Raw genomic sequence first — 17,216 nt, forward strand, 5'->3', positions numbered from 1 at the left:
CAATGGTATGGCTGGATCAAAGGGCAGGCATTCTTTTATAGCCCCTTGAGCATGATTCCAAATTGCCAGCCAGAATGGCTGGATCAGTTCACAGCTCCACCAGCAATGCATTAATGTCCCAATTTTGCCACATCCCCTCCAGCATTCATTACTCTCCCCTTCTTTCATTTTAGCCAATCTGCTAGGTGTGAGGTGATACCTCAGAGTTGTTTTGATTTGCATTTCTCTAATTATTAGAGATTTGGAACACTTTCTCATGTGCTTATTGATACTTTTGATTTCTTTACCTGAAAATTGCCTATTCATGTCTCTTGCCCATTTATCAATTGGGGAATGGCTTGATGTTTTATACAATTGCTTTAACTCCTTGTATATTTGAGTGATTAGACCCCTGTCAGAGCTTTTCGTTATAAAGATTTTTTCCCAATTTGTTGTTTCCCTTCTGATTTTGACTATATTGTTTTTGTTTGTACAAAAACTTTTTAGTTTAAAATAGTCAAAGCCATGAATTCCCTCCCCCTTCTCCCCTCCCTTTTTTTGTTCTCCCCACTCCCCTGCTCCCCTTGGTTTATCCCTTCTAACTTTCTCAGAAGGGTAAGATAAGAGTTTTATTTCCCAATGGATAGTATAGCTACTCTTCCCTCTCTGGGTTGATTACACTGAGAGTAAGGTTTGATTATTACCTCTTTATGCTCTCTTCCTCTCCTTCTTATAATAGTATTTGTCCCCTCTCTCTCCCATGCCCTCTTTGTGTGTAATAGAATATTCTATTTTCTTATTCGCTCAAGTTTCTCTTGGTGTCCCATGCTATTCTCCCCCTCTTTCCCATCCCCCATGCCATCTTAGATTATTTAGTGTTCCACCCTCACCCTGTTAATTATTCTTCTGATTAATATAATAGTGAATATTATAATAGTGAATAGAGTTCACTACAGAGAATTATACATAATATTTCTCTACAAAGGAATACAGATAATTAGATCTCACTGAGGCCCTTAAAAAGGCAAATTTAAAAATTATAAGTTTTCTTTCTTTCCCCTCTGTATCTTATTTACCTTTTCAGGTTTCTCTCGATTTTTGTGGTTGGATATCAAACTTTCCATTTAGCCCCGGTCTTTTCTGTGCAAATACCTGGAATTCTTCAATTTTGTTGAATGCCCATACTTTCCCTTGGAAATATATAGTCAATTTTGATGGGTAGTTGATCCGTGGTTGCAGGCCCAGCTCTCTTGCCTTTCTGAATATTGTATTCCACGCCTTGCGGTCTTTTAGTGTTGAGGCTGACAGATCCTGTGTGATCCTGATTGTTGCTCCTTGATATTTGAATTGTTTCTTTCTGGCTTCTTGTAAGATTTTTTCTTTTGCTTGGAAACTCTTGAATTTTGCAATGATATTTCTTGGTGTTTTCCTTTCTTGATCGAATGCCGCAGGTGTTCTATGAATCCTTTCAATGTCTATATTGCCCTCTTGTTGTAGGACTTCAGGGCAATTTTGCTGAATTATTTCTGTTAGTATAGAGTCCAGGTTTTTATTAATTTCTGGTTTTTCTGGAAGGCCAATTATTCTCAAATTGTCTCTTCTAGACCGGTTTTCTTGGTCTGTCACTCTCTCATTGAGATATTTCATGTTTCCTTCTATTTTTTCAGTCTTTTGGCTTTGTTTTATTTGTTCTTGTTGTCTTGAGAGATCATTAGTTTCTACTTGCTCAATTCTAGCCTTTAGGGATTGATTTTCGGCTATAATCTTTTGGTTTTCGGACATAATCTTCTGGTTATCGGCCATAATCTTTTGGTTTTCGGCCATAATCTTCTGGTATTCCTTTTCAATCTGGTCGTTTCTTGTGTTCAATTTGCTTATCAGTTCATTTGGTTTCTGAGCCTCGCTTTCCAGTTGCAAGATTCTACCTTTTAAACTGTTATTTTCTTGCCAGATCTCTTCCATTTTCCTCAAAATCTCAGTTTTGAACTCTTCCATAGCTTGTGAGGAGTTTTCCTTATTTGGGGAGGGTCTGGATGGTTGTTTGTTCTCCTCCTCTGTTTGCTCAGTTGTCTGGATTTTCTCTGTGTAAAAGCTGTCGAGTGTTAAAGACTTCTTTTTTTTGTTATTATTCTTTCTCTTCTGAATTTCCTGTGACTGATTAGCCATCATTAGCCCAGCAGCTTCTCAGGTTTATCCTCGCGCTCAGTGTCTGTCTGAGATCTATTGGCTCCTGAGGTCTGAGTTCTAGTTTTTTCCAAGGTCAAGCCCCCTGGTGGATTCCCTTGCTTGATCCTCTGCAGGAGGTTCCTTTACAAGTCTCAGGGAGCTACTTCCACAGTCGTATACCCGTCTGCGCTGGTTCCCCACTTAGGCTTTAGTTCCTGGCTGTGTCTGCCTCCATCCACGCACGCCTCTGCTCAGCCAGCACCCACGCCTCTGCTCCCAGCGTCCACTCTCTGCTCCCGCGCGCTCAGATTTCGCGTGCGTTCTTGACTTAATGGGGTCCTAAGTCTTGCTGCTCTCAGGAACAGGTCCCGGAGCTGCCGATGACTCGATGGGTGCCCCAAACTTGCTCTATTTCTTTTTAGCTGGGTTCGGAGCTATAGGTGAGTGTGGAGGGGGTGGGGGTGGGGCGGTTGCTCAGCCCGAGATTGAGTGAGAGCCCTTTTTAGCCTGGAAATGTCTCGATTCCACATACCTTCCACGCTGTGCCCTGTTGTGGGGTTCCTCCGTTCGTCTGGACTTGTTTTTATGTCCCCTTGAGGAGTTTTGTGTGTTTCGGTCAGGAGAGGTAAAGAGCTGCTTCTTACTCTGCCGCCATCTTAACCCGGAGAAACTGCTTATTTTTTATATAGGAAAATATCTGTAACCCTTAAGAATTATATCATTTCTTGGGTAGTTGAGAAGAGCATATTGGGACACCTGGGTGGCTCAGTGTATTGAGATCCAGGTCCAGAGATGGGAGGTCCTAGGTTCAAATTTGGCCTCAGATACTTCCTAGCTGTGTGACTCTGGGCAAGTCACTTCACCCCCATTGCCCAACCCTTAATGATCTTCTGCCTTGGAACCAATACACAGTATTGATTATGGAAGGTAAGGGTTTAAAAAAAAGAATGAAAAGAGCATTTATAGATAGAAGGCCTACATTTCTTTTCCTTTTCTTGGCTAAACTCATAGAAAAAAAAAACCAAATCCTGTTAATATTTGTTGCTTCTACTTTCTTTCCATCAAAAATGGCCACCTCTCTATTCTTCCTATTGGTACTACAATTAAATATCTTTGTGTCTTTACACTGTGCATCCATTATACCTAGAATCCATTCCCTCTGTTGCTGATATAACATTCTTTTGGGGCTGCTTTCACTCTTCATAACTGATGCAGGTCTTTGTGTGTGTGTGTGTGTGTGTGTGTGTGTGTGTGTGTGTGTTTAATTAACCTGTTTTAGCTAAGATGGCAGAGTAAGGAATGCTTTGAGTTCACCCAAACCAAACTCCAACCAACCACCCAAACACACACACACACATACACTGCTTCAAAATGGATTTTGAAGAGGCAAACTCAAGTAAAGACAGAAATATTGCTTGAGGAATAACTGTACATGTCCACCTCCAAAGGAAAAAACTGATTAAATAGAAACATCATGACATCATTTTACATGGTTTTTAGAAATATGATTTATATTATATCATATTTATCATATCACATTATGTTATGTTATAGTATGGTATGTTATATTAATTTTATATAGTGTCAAAAGATGCTTTCTCTAGTAGGCAATGAGGGAGGGAGATTCCTTAGAATTCTGATGCAACAAAAAAATCAGTTGAGTTTTTAAAAATCTTCACCAGAGATCATTCCCTTACGTGATCAGTACATTTCTTTTCCTTTTCTTGGCCAAACTCATAAGGAAAAAACCCTGTTAACATTTGTTCCCTCTCCTTCCTTTCCATCAAGACCGGCCCTTTCTCTGTCCTTGCTGCTGGTGCCCCCGCTCTCGCCCATCCGCTCCCTCTGCCCCCCAGTCTTACAGAATGCCTGCAGCCCTTCAGGAAACAGCTGGGGCCCATCTCTTGCCTCCAGCTTTTCCTGATCCCTCAGTGGCTGGAGCTCTCCCTCTCAGACTTCCCCGTAGATTTAACTCTTCCAGGTATATAGTCGGATGGGGCCGTGGCCTCTCATTAGAAGGAATGCTCCTTAGGCTTAGAAATGGTTTCATTCGTTCTATTTCCGTCTCTAGCTCCTGGCCCTGTACCTGACACATCCTAACTAACAAGTGCTTGTTTGCCGCTTTGCTAAAGGATGTCATGAGCTCGAGGCAAAGACCAGTAAGAATAAATAGAGTGGCTCCCGCATCCGCTCCGGGGCACCTTCTCGGACAAAGACAGACAGATTCCCGGCAAAGAAGAGATGCCTCTAGAGGTGACTAGCAGAGAGGGATCCATGTGAGTAAGACACACGGCTACGGCCTCAGATACTCTCCCCTTCTGTGTCAGCCTTGCTGGGGAAGCACCCGGTGCCAACCCTGAGGGGCTCTGATGCTGGGACACCTCCTCTAAGATGCGTCATCAATAAAGAAGGGAAGCCGCACAAGTAACAGAGCTAGAGATAGAAATGAACAATGAAGGCGCTATATTAAATATTAAATAATTCAATAATTGTATTAATTAATTTGATTATTGTTTTATTTTTAAATTTACATATAAAGTCATTATATAAATCATTATATGTAATAAATTAAAATTAAATGATATAATAAATATTAAAAGTCTTGAGTGAGTCCTCCAGAGAATGAAAGATTTCTTTGGTGCAGGGACTGTCAGACTTGGGTAGAAATGGCATAGGATGATTAGGTGTGAACAGGTTGTGTTTTCTATTATGGTGGAGGGTTCAGGTATATGGAGATCCCAGATTCATTGGAAGTAGAAGAGGATGGAGGGGAAATCGAGTAGAAGGTTGATTTGAAGATTAAAGCAAAGCATAAAATAAGCACATTTCAGACAATTTAAATGCCACACTATTTTTTTAAGCAAAATAATTCACAAAGAAACTTACCAGACAAGATAGTCTGTCAAGCAATGAACCATTGGGCATATAGACATACACCAAACAGAAGTCATCACTATCACTTGAGAAACCAAGCAGTTGTACTAAGTTTTCATGTTGACACCTGTGGCAAATAAATGTTTTTTTAAAGAAGTAAGTGTTTGAAATATTAAATAGTTTTATTTTTAGTTCAGCTTAAAGCTAGAAATTTTTTAAGGTTAGTTATAAAACAGATGGGGGATAGCTCGGGGGTGCAATGGATAGAGCTTCCTGGAGCCAAGAAAATCTGAGTTCAAAACTGGCTTCAGACAGTTGCTAGCTGTGTAATCCTGTGTATGTCACTTAATCCCTATTTGCCTCTGTTCCTCATCTGTAAATTGGGAACAAACAAGAGGGAAATGGCAAAGCATTCCATTATCTTTGCCATGAGAATCTCCTAGACTTTGTTCATGGGGTCACAGAGAATCAGGCATGACTGAATGAGTAAACAACAACAATAAAATAGATAGCTGAAGAAGAATTTTAACTCTTTACTTTCTCTTTTTCACAGCAGTTATCATTTTCTTCCCTTTTTTCTTCTCCCTTTTTTTTCCCAAGGACAAGATCCCCACTACTACCCAAATAGAAAATGCAAAGGTGACTCATGGGCCCAATTACACTTGCTGATTGTAAGAGAAGCTTTTTGATGTGGTCTGTTTACAAATAAGGTTGGTTTGCCCTTCTTTGGATGATCTGGTAACATATTCTCCAACCCCAACTCAGTGGGCCATAATATTGATGTCAGACTCAGTTTGGTGACCCAGTTGTCTTAATCTGCTACAGGTCAGAATGCTCAGGCTCAAGAGTTCCATTAGCCCCAGCCTAGAATAGCTAGGATTAGAGAGACATGTGCCCATATACCCAGCTCCTTTTTAAAAAATAATTTATTATAATCTTAGTACCAAACATCAGTAAAACATATTAAACCTCACAATTATTTACATTTGATGATTCTTTTATTTTTTCAGTAGTCAATGATTGAATAATAGAAATAATATGATTCTGTTTTGCTTTATGGAACAGAAGTTTCTCAGCTTCCATTAACTTGGAAATTATGATCATTTAGATAAGATTGTGAAGGTTATCTTTGCCTGGATTTTTTCTTCATAATGAGTATAAGCAATATTGTGGAATTATTTAAAACCTTTGATCACCAACATTTTAGGCATCCTCAAACATTTGAGAAGTACCAATATTCAAAATATTATTTACAAGTAAATTTTTATTAATTAAAATGAGTATTCTAACATCTTTTTCTAGACAAAAGTATGAATGAATAAACTTTTTTGGTTTAGATTTGAGTTGATAAAAGGTCATAGAACTTGAAGTGAAAGAGACCTTGAAAATATTTTAGTACAATCCTTTATAGTTTTACAAGCGAGTAAACAGGTCCAAATAAATCAAGTGACTTACTTAAGGTCACATAGTACTTAAGTAATAGAATCCAGGTCCTTTACATACAAATACTTTTGCTATTAAGTAAGAACTATTTTTCATTATATACACACTTGTCAGTAACAAAACTATATTTCTTCATGTAAAACCCAGTGGAATTGCTCATTGGCTACGGGAGTGGGGGGAAGGAGATGAGGTGGGAAAGAACATGAATCATGTAACCATGGGAAAATATTCTAAATTAATTAAATAAATATATTTAAAGAGAAAAAATAAAATGAACTATTTCTTTTACAATATCCTCTGGTTCATAGTTTTAGTTAATTTTTACATGAACTATCATAAAAATAATTGTAGCTGATGAAATATTATTCATTGCTAAGGATGGTAGAGAGTTCTATTTAAAACTTGCTAACATTTCCCAAACAAATCACTATACACTCATAATACTTGACTTCAAAGATGAGTAAAAGTAAGGATGGAAGAAATAAATGGGAAAGTATGGTTCAGATGAAAGAAATGAGAGAAGCCAAAGACTTAAAGATTATGCTAGGCATGGTGGAATTATGCCTGTAATTCTTGCTACCAGGGATTGGTAAACTAGTAGATCTTTTGAGTTTAAGAGTGCTGAGCTATACTGGGCTAAGCTGATAGGGTGTCTACACCAAATCCAGCATCAATATTATGAGCCCCTAGTAGTAGAGGGGCCACTAAGTTGATTAAAAAGGAGGGAACTGGCCCAAGTTGGAAACAGAAGTCAAAACTCATACCAATCAGAAGTGGGATCAGGTGCATGAGTAGTCCATGAACTTCCAATAGGAGCAAGACAGGGAGACTCAGTCTCAAAAAAAAAAAATGTAATAGTGTATACAGAAGCCTTACAAATTTATATTTTGTATACTTTGCTTAAACACCAAAAAAAATGGTGTTAGACATGGTAAACACCAAATAACAGAACAAAGAATGTAACTGACTATATTTTAGCACACAGGAAAAGATTTATCATTGATATGAGTAATCCTGAGGCAACTGTCTGTGTAGTCAGACCATCAATTTAGCAGAGATAAGATAAAAATTTATAATGTATAAAAAAAAGCAATGAGAAAAAGATGTGGCATATATTTTAACAGATCTGACCCTGACTTAAACAAGTTATAAAAAAAAAATTTTTTTTGTTTAGTCATGCCCAGCTCTTTGTGACCCTATTTGGGGTTTTCTTGGCACAGAAACTGGAGCGGTTTGCCATTTCCTTCTTTTGCTCATTTTACAGATGAGGAAATTGGGTTAAATGACTTGTCCAGGATCACATAGCTAGCAAGTGTCTGAGGCCATATTTGAACCAAATCTCTCTGTCTCCATGTCCAATGTTCTATCCACTGTACCAACTAGATGCCCTTCTGGAAAATTAACAAAGGACAACAGAAATAACAATTATACCAACTAAAATAATTTCATCCATCAAGTTAAACAAACATAAATTAGTTGCCATAACAAAGAAATAAAAGAACATATAAAGCACCTTAATAAATAACATTTTACTTCCCAAATGTAGTGAGATGGTTGATATTATTATTAAAGGCAACACTGGCTTAACATATAAACTCATTGGTAGAATCTAGCGTAGGATGATGATAGACTATTGTGGCAATAACAGGAATAAAGCAGATAGGAATAAAATCAGTCTAAAAAATAAAGAAATTAAGTCTTCATAATGATAAAAATGGTAAGAAGTCTATGAGAACAAGAAAAAAAAGTAAAACATTTAGAAAAACCCTAAACTATTTTATTTTGTCATCAAGGATAATGAAAACATCACAATTGTTCTCTAACATCCTGGAAACTGAGAGCTTCTAGAAGCGGTAGACACAACATTAGAAAAAATTAACAATAATAATAACTAGCATTTATATAGCTCTTTAAGGTTTATACAGCATAATACATATGATTTTATTTGATCCTCATAACAATCTTGTGACATAGGTTTTATTATTATTCCCACCTTACAGATGAGAAAACTGAGGCATAGCAGGATTAGATGGCTTGCCAGGGTCATAGCTAGTAAATGCCAAAATGTATTCCCAAAGCTCTACAACTTTAATATGGAACTTTGGGGATCTCCTTAATTATAGACACCCTTAGCACCTATTCTTGAAAATTCTGAGGGCCTGTTGTTTCTTAAAATAGCTAAAAATGGTAAGAATTCAAATTCCATACAATTTTTCAATGATATTATTTTAATAATAAATGTCTATATATTTACCTCTCAATATTTATATTGATATGAGAGTCACAGACTTTTAAAAATAATTTAAATTTTTGATTTTGAATGTTTTCCCATAGTTACATGTTTCATATTTTTTCCCTCTCCCCCAAACCCCCTCAGCCCCCATAGCTGACGCACAATTCCATTTGGTTTTACATGTATCACTGATCAAGACCTAATTCCATATTATTGATAGTTAGACTAGAGTTATCGTTTAGCGTCTACATCCCCAGTAATATCCCCATCAGGCCATGTGTTCAAGCAGTTGTTTTTCCTCTGTGTTTCTACTCCCACAGTTCTTCCTCTGAATGTGGTTAGTTTTCCTTCTCATAACTCCCTCAGCCTTGCTCTGCATCCTTGCATTGCTGCTAGTAGAGAAGTCTGTTATGTTTGATTGTACCACAGTGTAGAAGTCTCTGTGTACAATGTCCTCCTGGATCTACTTATTTTGCTCTGCATCGATTCCTGGAGGTCATTCCAGTTCACATGGAATTCCTCCAGTTTTTTATTCCTTTGAACACAATAGTATTCCATCACTAGCTGATACTACAATTTGTTCAGCCACTGCCCAATCGAAGGACATTCCCTCATTTTCCAATTTTTTGCCACCACAAAGAGCACAGCTATAAATATTTTTGTACAAGTCTTTTTCCTTATTATCTCTTTGGGGTATAAACCAAGCAGTGCTATGGCTGGATCAAAAGGCAGAAAGTCTTTTAAAGCCTTCCAAATTCCCATCCAGAATGGCTAGATCAATTCCAACTCCACCAGCAATACATTAATATTCCAATTTTGCCACATCCCCTCCAATATTCACCACTTTCCTTTCCTATCATGTTAGCTAATCTGCTACGTGTGAAGTGGTACCTCAAGGTTGTTTTGATTTGCATTTCTCTAATCATAAGAGTTTTAGAACACTAGTTTAATTTCTTTATCTGAAAATTGCCTATTCATATCCCTTGCCCATTTATCAATTGGGGAATGGCTTGATTTTTTGTACAATTGATTTAGCTCCTTATAAATTTGAGTTATTAGTCCTTTGTCAGAGTTTTTTGTCATATTTTTTCCCAATTTGTTGATTCCCTTCTAATTTTGGTTGCATTAGTTTTGTTTATACAAAACCTTTTTAATTTAATGTAATCAAAATTATTTATTTTACATTTTGTAATTTTTTCTAAATCTTGCTTGGTTTTAAAATCTTTCCTTTCCCAAAGATCTGACAAGTATACTACTTTGTGTTCACCTAATTTATTTATAGTTTCCTTCTTTATATTCAAGTCATTCACCTATTCTGAATTTATCTTGGTGTAGGGTATGAGATGTTGATCTAAACCTAATCTCTCCCATATTGTTTTCCAAATTTCCCAGCAGTTTTTGTCAAATAGTGGATTTTTGTACCAAAAGCTGGGCTCTTTGGGTTTATCATAGACTGTCTTGGTGACTTCACTTACCCCAAGTCTATTCCACTGATCCTCCCTTCTGTCTCTTAGAGAGTAACATATTGTTTTGATGACCACTGCTTTATAGTACAGTTTAAGATCTGGTTCTGCTAGGCCACCTTCCTTCATATTTTTTATCATTATTTCCCTTGATATTCTTGATCTTTTGTTCTTTCAAATGAAATTTATTATAGTTTTCTCTAAATCAGTAAAAAAATTTCTTGGTAGTTTGATAGGTATAGCATTAAATAAGTAAATTAATTTGGGCAGAATGGTCATTTTTATTATGTTAGCTCATCCTACTCATGAGCAATCAATGTTTTTTCAATTGCTTAGATCTAGTTTTAATTGTTTGGAAAGTGGTTCGTAGTTGTGTTCATATAATTCCTGTGTTTATTTTGGTAGATAGATTCCTAAGTATTTTATATTGTCTAGGGTGACTTTGAATGGTGTTTCTCTTTCTAACTCTTGCTGCTGAGATGAATTGGAAATATGTAGAAATGCTGATGATTTGTGTGCATTTGTTTTGTATCCTGCAACTTTACTAAAGTTGTTGATTATTTCTACTAGTATTTTAGTTAATTCTCTAGGACTTTTTTAGTACACCATCATATCAACTGCTAAGACTGATAGCTTGGTCTCCTCATTGCTATTTTAATACCTTCAATTTCTTTTTCTTCTCTAATTGCAATTGCTAGTGTTTCTAGTACAATGTTAAATAACAGAGGTGATACTGAGCATCCTTGTTTCACTCCTGATCTTATGGGGAAGGCTTCTAATTTGTCCCCATTGCTTATGATGCTTGTTGATGGCTTAAGATGTATACTGTTTATTATTTTTAGGAAAGGTCCTTTTATTTCTATACTTTCTAGGGTGTTGTATTTTGTCAAAGGCTTTTTCAGCATCTATTGAGATAATCATGTGATTTTTGTTCATTAGCTTGTTGATATAGACAATTATGTGGATGGTTTTCCTAATATTGAACAATCCTTGCATTCTGAGTATAAATCCCACCTGATCATAATGAATAACCCTCATGATCACTTGCTGGAGTCATTTTGCTAGTACTCTATTTAAGATTTTTGCATCTATGTTCATTAAGGAGATTGGTTTATAGTTTTCTTTCTCTTTTTTTTTTGAACTACCTGGCTTTGGGATCAGTACTATATTTGTGTAATAAAAGGAACTCCTTCTTTGCTTATTATGTCAAATAATTTGTATAATATGGAATTAGTTGCTCTTTGAATGTTTAATAGAATTCACTTGTGAATCCATCTGGTCCTGGAGATTTTTTCTTAGGTAGTTCTTTGATGGTTTGTTCCATTTCTTTTTCTGATATAGGATTATTTTAGTATTCTATTTCTTTTGCTGTTAATCTAGGCCAGTGATGGGCAAACTAGGGCCTGCAGGCCTGATACAGCCCCTTGAAATGTTCTATCCAGCCAGGTGACATTATTCCTAATCTGATGAATACAATGAGTAGGATACAATACAATGAAACTTCTAAAGAGTTGCCTTAGAAACAGACTGACAGATGAGGATTTCCTTTCTTTGGCCCCTACTTTAAAAAGTTTACCCATCACTGATCTAGGCAATTTATATTTTTGTAAATATTTATCCATATCACCTAGATTGCTATATTTATTGCCATATAATTGGGCAAAATAGTTTTTAATGATTGCCTTAATTTCCTCTTCATTAGAGGTGAGGTCTCCCTTTTCATCTTTGATACTGTTAATTTGGCTTTCTTCTTTCCTTTTTTTTAGATTGACTTTGCCAATTTTATTTGTTTTTTCAAAGTACCAGCTTCTGGTCTCATTTATTAATTCAATAGTTCTTTTACTTTCAATTTTATTAATTTCTCCTTTAATTTTTATAATCTCTAATTTAGTTTTCATCTGGGGATTTTTAATTTGTTCACTTTCTAGTTTTTTGATTTGCATGCCCAATTCATTGACCTCTGCCCTACGTAATCTGTTAATATATGCCCTCAAGGATATAAATTTCCCACTAAGTACTACTTTGGCTGTATCCCACAGGTTTTGTTAGAATGTCTCATCATTGTCATTCTCTTCAATGAAATTATTGTTTCTATGATTTGTTCTTTAATTAACTGATTTTGGAGAATCATACTATTCAATTTCCAATTAGTTTTTAACTTTTCCATATGCCCTCACTAATTATTATTTTATTGCATTATGATCTGAAAAGGCTACATTTATTATTTCTGCTCTTTTGCATTTGTTTGCCATATTTCTATGTCCTAGTACATGGTCAATCTTTGAGAATATACCATGTGCTGCTGAAAAGAAAGTATATTCCTTTTTGTCCCTATTTATTTTTCTCCACATATCTATTAACTCTAATTTTTCTAGGATTTCATTCACCGCTCTTACCTCTTTCTTATTTATTTTTTGGTTTGATTTATCTAGATCTGATAGGGGAAGGTTCATGTCTCCTTCTAGTATTGTTTTACTATCTATTTCCTCCTTGAGCTCTGCCATTTTCTCCTTTAGAAATCTGGATGCGATACCATTTGGTGCATACATGTTAAGTACTGATATTTCCTAATTGTCTATACTGCCTTTTATCAGGATGTAAGTACCTTCCCTATCCCTTTAGATCAGATCTATTTTTACTTTGGCTTTATCAGTTATCAAGATTGCAACTCCTGCCTTCTTTTTCTCAGTTGAAGTCCAATAGATTTTGTTCTATCCTTTCACCTTCACCCTTTGTGTGTCTATCTGCTTCATTTGTGTTTCTTGTAGACAATATATGGTAGGCTTTTGGTTTCTAATCCACTCTGCTATTTGCTTCTGTTTTATGGGAGAGTTCATCCCATTCACATTCAGAGTTATGACTGTCATCTGTGTATTTCCCAACATTTTGAAGTCCTCTCCTAATTCTGCCTTTTCTTCTTTAGCTATTTCCTTTTCAACCAGTGGTTTGATTTTAATCAGTCCCCCTAATTCTCACCCTTATTTTACTTCCCTTTCCACCTCCTCCCTTTTTGTTCCCCTCTTATTATTTTTTTATGGTCAATTAGATTCCCTCCCCCCTCTTTTCCCCTCCCTTTATATATTCCCTGCCTCACTCCCCCACCCTGGTTTTTCCCTTCTGATTTTCCCTGTAGTGTAAGTTAGAATTTGTTACCCCAATGGATCTAGCTGCTCTTCCCCCTCAGAACTGATTCCTCTGAGAGTAAGGTTTAACTATTACCTATTAACACTATCTTCCTCTCCTTCTTATAATAGTATTCTTCCCCTCCCCTTCCCATACACCTCTTTGTGTGGTATAGATTATCCTATTTTTCTTATTAAGTTTCTCTTGATGCAATCTTCTATTCCCCGACCCCTTTTCTTTCTTTTTTTTTGTGTGTGTATCATCTTAGACCACTTAGTGCCCCAACCTTTCCCTATGTATAGTTCTTCTAATTACTATAATAGTGAATACAATTTTTGAGAGTTACAAATAACATTTTTCCATATAGGAATATAAGTAATTTGATCTTATTGAAGCCCTTAAAGAAGAACCTTTAATTTTTTTTTCCTTTCCCCTCTCTTATTTACCTTTTCATGTTTCTCTTGGTTTTTGTGGTTGGATATCAAATTTTCCATTTAGTCCTGGTCTTTTCTTTGCAAATACTTGGAAATCTTCTATTTTTTTTTAATGCCCATACTTTCCCCTGGAAGTATATAGTCAGTTTTGATGGGTAGGTGATCCTTGCTTGTAGACCCAGTTCTCCTGCCTTTCTGAATAGCATATTACGAGTTGTGCGGTCTTGTAGTGTGGAGGCTGCCAGATCCTTCGTAATCCTGATTGATGTTGCTTGATATCTGAATTGTCTCCTTCTGGCTTCTTGTAATATTTTCTCCTTAACTTGGAAACTTTTGAATTTGGCTATTACATTCCTGGGGGTTGTCTTTTGAGGATTTAGTGTAGAGGGTGTTCTATGGGCTCTTTCAATGTCTATTTTGCCCTCTTGTTCAAGGACATCAGGGCAGTTTTTTTGGATAATTTCTTGTAGTATGATATCTAGATTTCTATTTATCTCTGATTTTTCCAGAAGACCAATAATTCTCAAGTTGTCTCTTTTAGACCTATTTTCTTGATCTGTCATCTTCTCATTGAGATATTTCATGTTTCCTTCTATTTTGTCATTCTTTTGACTTTGCTTTATTAATTCTTGCTGTCTTGTGAGATCATTGGCTTCTACCTGCCCAATTCTAGTCTTTAAAGACTGGTTTACGGCTATAATCTTTTGGTTTTCCTTTTCAGTCTAGTCTATCTGGTTCTTCATGGCTTCCAGTTGGTCATTTCTGGTCTTCAATTTGCTTATCATTTCATTTGATTTCTGAACCTCAATTTCCAATTGTGAAATTATGCCTTTTAGACAGTTCTTTTCTTTTTGAAATATTTCCCACTTTTCTTGCCAAATCTCTTCCACCTTTCTCATGATCTCAGATTGGAACTCTTCAAGAGTTTGTGACCAATTTTCATTTTTTGGGAGGGTTTGAATGTGTTTACATGTTTGTCCTCCTCTGCTGTCTGTTCTGTGGTCTGGTTTTTTTCTATGTAAAAATTATCTAGAGTGAGTGCATTTTTCTTGCTTCTTTTGTTGGTTGGTTTTTCTTGAGCCTTGCTAGAAGTCTGGGTGAAGAGGGCAAGCTCTCTGTGTAAGGAGCTACATAGCGGTTTTTGCCTGAGGCTACTTTTTGTGTCTGCCCAAGGTTTCTGCTGTATGCTGCCCCAGATTCACCCCCCTTTCTGAGCCCAAGGTATGCACTCTTCAGCCTCCTGGAGTTTCAGGTCTAGCTGCTCTCAAGGGTGCTCTTGATCTGCTGCCAAGAACTTAGAGGTTGTTCCCCACTGCTTTAATTCTAGGGCACTGACTCTGAATCCTGCCCTGTAGGTGGGATGGAGGAGGGTTTGATCAGCTCGCAGATTGGTGGGAGCTAATTTACCCCCTTATAGCATGGAAATGCCCAAATCCCATGTTCCTTTGATGCTGCACCCTATTATGGAGTCCCTTCACTCATCTGAACTTGGCCTTTTTGTTCTTTTGAGGTATTATACAGGTTGGTGGTGGGGAGGGTAAAAGTTCTACAGCTACTCTGCAGCCATCTTAACCCAGAAGTCAAGAGTCACAGAATTTTGAACTTGGAAAGGATCTTAAAATTGGTCTAGTCTAATACTTATATTTTCATTTTACATATAAGGAAACTGAGAACCAGAGAAGTTATGTGTCGTAACCAAAGCTACAAATTATATTACAGCTAGATCTAGAACCTATATTTCTTGACTTCCACTCTGTTGCTGCCTTATTTGCTTTTCTTTTTTTCTTGTATTTTTTATCTAGAAAATTGTTCTTTTAATACTTACTTTGCCAGTATTTTTATTTCTTGATCAAATTGTTGTTTTAGTTCTTCAGTACACATATCAGTCATCTATAAAAAAAAAAAAGACCAAATCACAGATCCTATAATTAGAGGAAACATTAGGTGATCATCTGGTTTTGTCTTTGTCTGGTAAAGAAATATCTGAAGCCCAGAGAGATGAAATAACTTCCCCAAGGTCACAAAGTTTTTTAGTTGGGGGAATTGGGTAGAAATAAGGGGAAATATGCACAATACCAATGAAGGAAATTTCACAAAAGCATATTTATGGAGCAAAGAGTTTTAAATCAAAGACAAAATCAGATGCTTATGTTTCTAAAAGATCCAGTAGGCCTTATGGGAACCAGTTATGAAATATGACATAAGAAGTATAAGGAGAGGATAATCTAGAATGTTTTTAAAGCTCTGTTTATCATGGAAATGTTACTGTTCTATAGCTTTGTAAAAGAGAAATGGAAGATAATGAGTCACTAATAAGCCAGGGATAAAGTCAAGAATGTTCCATTACACCCAAGAATGAATTATATTTCTTTTAACTTTAATAATATGGCCTATGGATAAATATTATTAGGTTGTGAATTAAGTTTATCCATGACTAAAAATAACTATAAATTCTAACTTAATGCATTCTGTCTATTTTTCTAGGTTTTGACGGTATAATTAAAGAGAAAAATAAGTGTTTAAATTGCCCATATACATAAAATCTGTAACATCTTCCACAAAAATAATACTCTACTGTCTCATCATGATGTAGAGATTTTGGATCTTTGAAGACTGTGACAAAAAAGCCTAATCTTTGCCAGATCCTACTAAGTCGGAAAGGTTTTAAGTATAAAACTGTTGTCTGTTGTTTAAAAAGTCATTCATTTAAATAATTTTTAACTCTTATTTTCTGTTTTAGTAACAATTCTAAGACAGAAGAGTAGCAATGGTAGGAAAATGGGATTAAGTGGCTTTCCTAGAGCTCTATATATAGAGAGGTAGGAAATGCCTGAGACCACATTTGAACCCAAGTCCTCCTGACTCCAGGCCTGGCACTCTCTCCATGGAGCTACTTAGCTACTCTCCCATTTAAATTGGGGGGGACAGAGGATGTTTTGGGGAGCAGGGAGTCTATAACATCATCTATTTCATTGTTTTTTTTAAACCCTTAAGTTCTGTGTATTGGCTCCTAGGTGGAAGAGTGGCAAGGGTGGGCAATGGGGATCAAGTGACTTGCCCAGGGTCACACAGCTGGGAAGAGTCTGAGGCCAGATTTGAACCAGGACCTCCCGTCTCTATGCCTGACTCTCAATCCACTGAGCTACCTAGATCTATTCATTGTTAAAGGAACTGCAATTTGTTGGCAAGGGAAGCATCCATGTGGATGAAACCACAAAGCATTAAGTTGATGAGTAAAGAAGAAACTATCAAGTCCTGCAAAGAAGGAACAATTAATTACCTTTCAAATTTTTTTTCAAATTTTGGAGTGTCTACTTATGTCGGAATAACTATTTGTTTCTTACCCTTTTAGTCTCAGAGACAGCTCCTATTTACACAGTGCTTCAAGGTCTCAAAAGTGCATTCCTCACAACAGAGGATACTGCAAGGATTCTGTTATTTCTTTAAACTCTCACCTTGTCTTAGAATCAATACTAAGGACCAGTTCCAAGAGAAATAAGG

At 36.4% G+C, this 17,216-nt stretch overlaps 1 protein-coding gene across 1 annotated transcript in view; it reads right to left on the reverse strand.

Annotated features, from left to right (window-relative positions):
- The window catches only part of IRAK4 (interleukin 1 receptor associated kinase 4), a 39,095-nt gene that overhangs the window by 11,126 nt on the left and 10,753 nt on the right, over window positions 1-17,216 (reverse strand). The window contains exons 5-6 of the mRNA XM_044677505.1: window positions 15,541-15,605; window positions 5,032-5,146 (exon numbers count right to left, since the gene is read on the reverse strand). Coding sequence (XP_044533440.1) covers window positions 5,032-5,146; window positions 15,541-15,605 — 180 coding nt within the window. The remainder of the gene's footprint in view (window positions 1-5,031; window positions 5,147-15,540; window positions 15,606-17,216) is intronic.

Source organism: Gracilinanus agilis, chromosome 5, assembly GCF_016433145.1.
Source record: "Gracilinanus agilis isolate LMUSP501 chromosome 5, AgileGrace, whole genome shotgun sequence".
In the NCBI taxonomy this organism is placed as follows: Eukaryota; Metazoa; Chordata; class Mammalia; order Didelphimorphia; family Didelphidae; genus Gracilinanus; species Gracilinanus agilis.